This window comes from Atta colombica, unplaced genomic scaffold (genome assembly GCF_001594045.1).
Source record: "Atta colombica isolate Treedump-2 unplaced genomic scaffold, Acol1.0 scaffold137, whole genome shotgun sequence".
Classification (NCBI taxonomy): Eukaryota; Metazoa; Arthropoda; class Insecta; order Hymenoptera; family Formicidae; genus Atta; species Atta colombica.
The window spans coordinates 855405-856168 of record NW_017259225.1 but is presented as its reverse complement, the minus strand read 5'-3'; the positions used below and the strand labels follow the sequence as shown (position 1 = coordinate 856168).

At 28.4% G+C, this 764-nt stretch overlaps 1 protein-coding gene across 1 annotated transcript in view; it reads right to left on the bottom strand.

Moving 5' to 3' along the window:
* Positions 1-293: 293 nt before the first annotated feature.
* The window catches only part of LOC108684650 (glycosyltransferase 25 family member), a 14718-nt gene continuing 14247 nt past the window's right edge, over positions 294-764 (bottom strand). The window contains exon 10 of the mRNA XM_018189081.1: positions 294-638. Within this exon, the coding sequence (XP_018044570.1) occupies positions 464-638 (175 nt within the window). The 3' untranslated portion in view covers positions 294-463. The remainder of the gene's footprint in view (positions 639-764) is intronic.

Here is a 764-nt window from a genome sequence, read left to right as displayed (position 1 = left end):
TATATATATATATAAGTATAAGATATATATGTATATATTCATGTATACATATTCCTGTACACACTGTGTCTAAATAATGACTATATCATCTCTCGTGGGCACATAAAGCAGACTGAACTATGTGAATCGAAAAGATCTATCAATTTATAATTTTCGCAATAATTATCGAGAAATTAATTCCTAAACATCTTCGAAGCTAAATATAAATCAACGCAATGTTTTATTTCGTCACTGCATTATCGTTGCTGTTTGTATAATAATAAAAAACTGGCGACATTAAAATGGTCATATATTATATGCTAATCGATTATAAACTACAAATTAATAGTATATGGCAATATAACGGCAGTATAGGTATTTTACGTTAACAAATGTTTCAATCTGTTATATAAAATAGATTATTGGCAGATTTCACCGACTAGATAAATTGCTATTTTTTTCTTATCTTATAATTTCCCTTTGATTATAATTCTTCTTTTTTTTCCAAGTTATCGATAAAAGTATCATGCACGAGTTTGGAATCTTCCGTGTCGCTAATGTGTCCATCTTCGCCAGTATAATGCGATGGATAAATTAAAAGTGGATTTGTAGATAAGATAATCAAATTCCGAATGGGAAATTGAGCCGCCCACTGTTTCCTATTGAAATGTCAAAATGAATATTAAGATTCATTCAAGTCATTCTTACTAAGGATACATAATATGAAATCGCAACTTTTACAACGTTCAATCGGATTTTATGAGATTTATCATTAATCTATAATT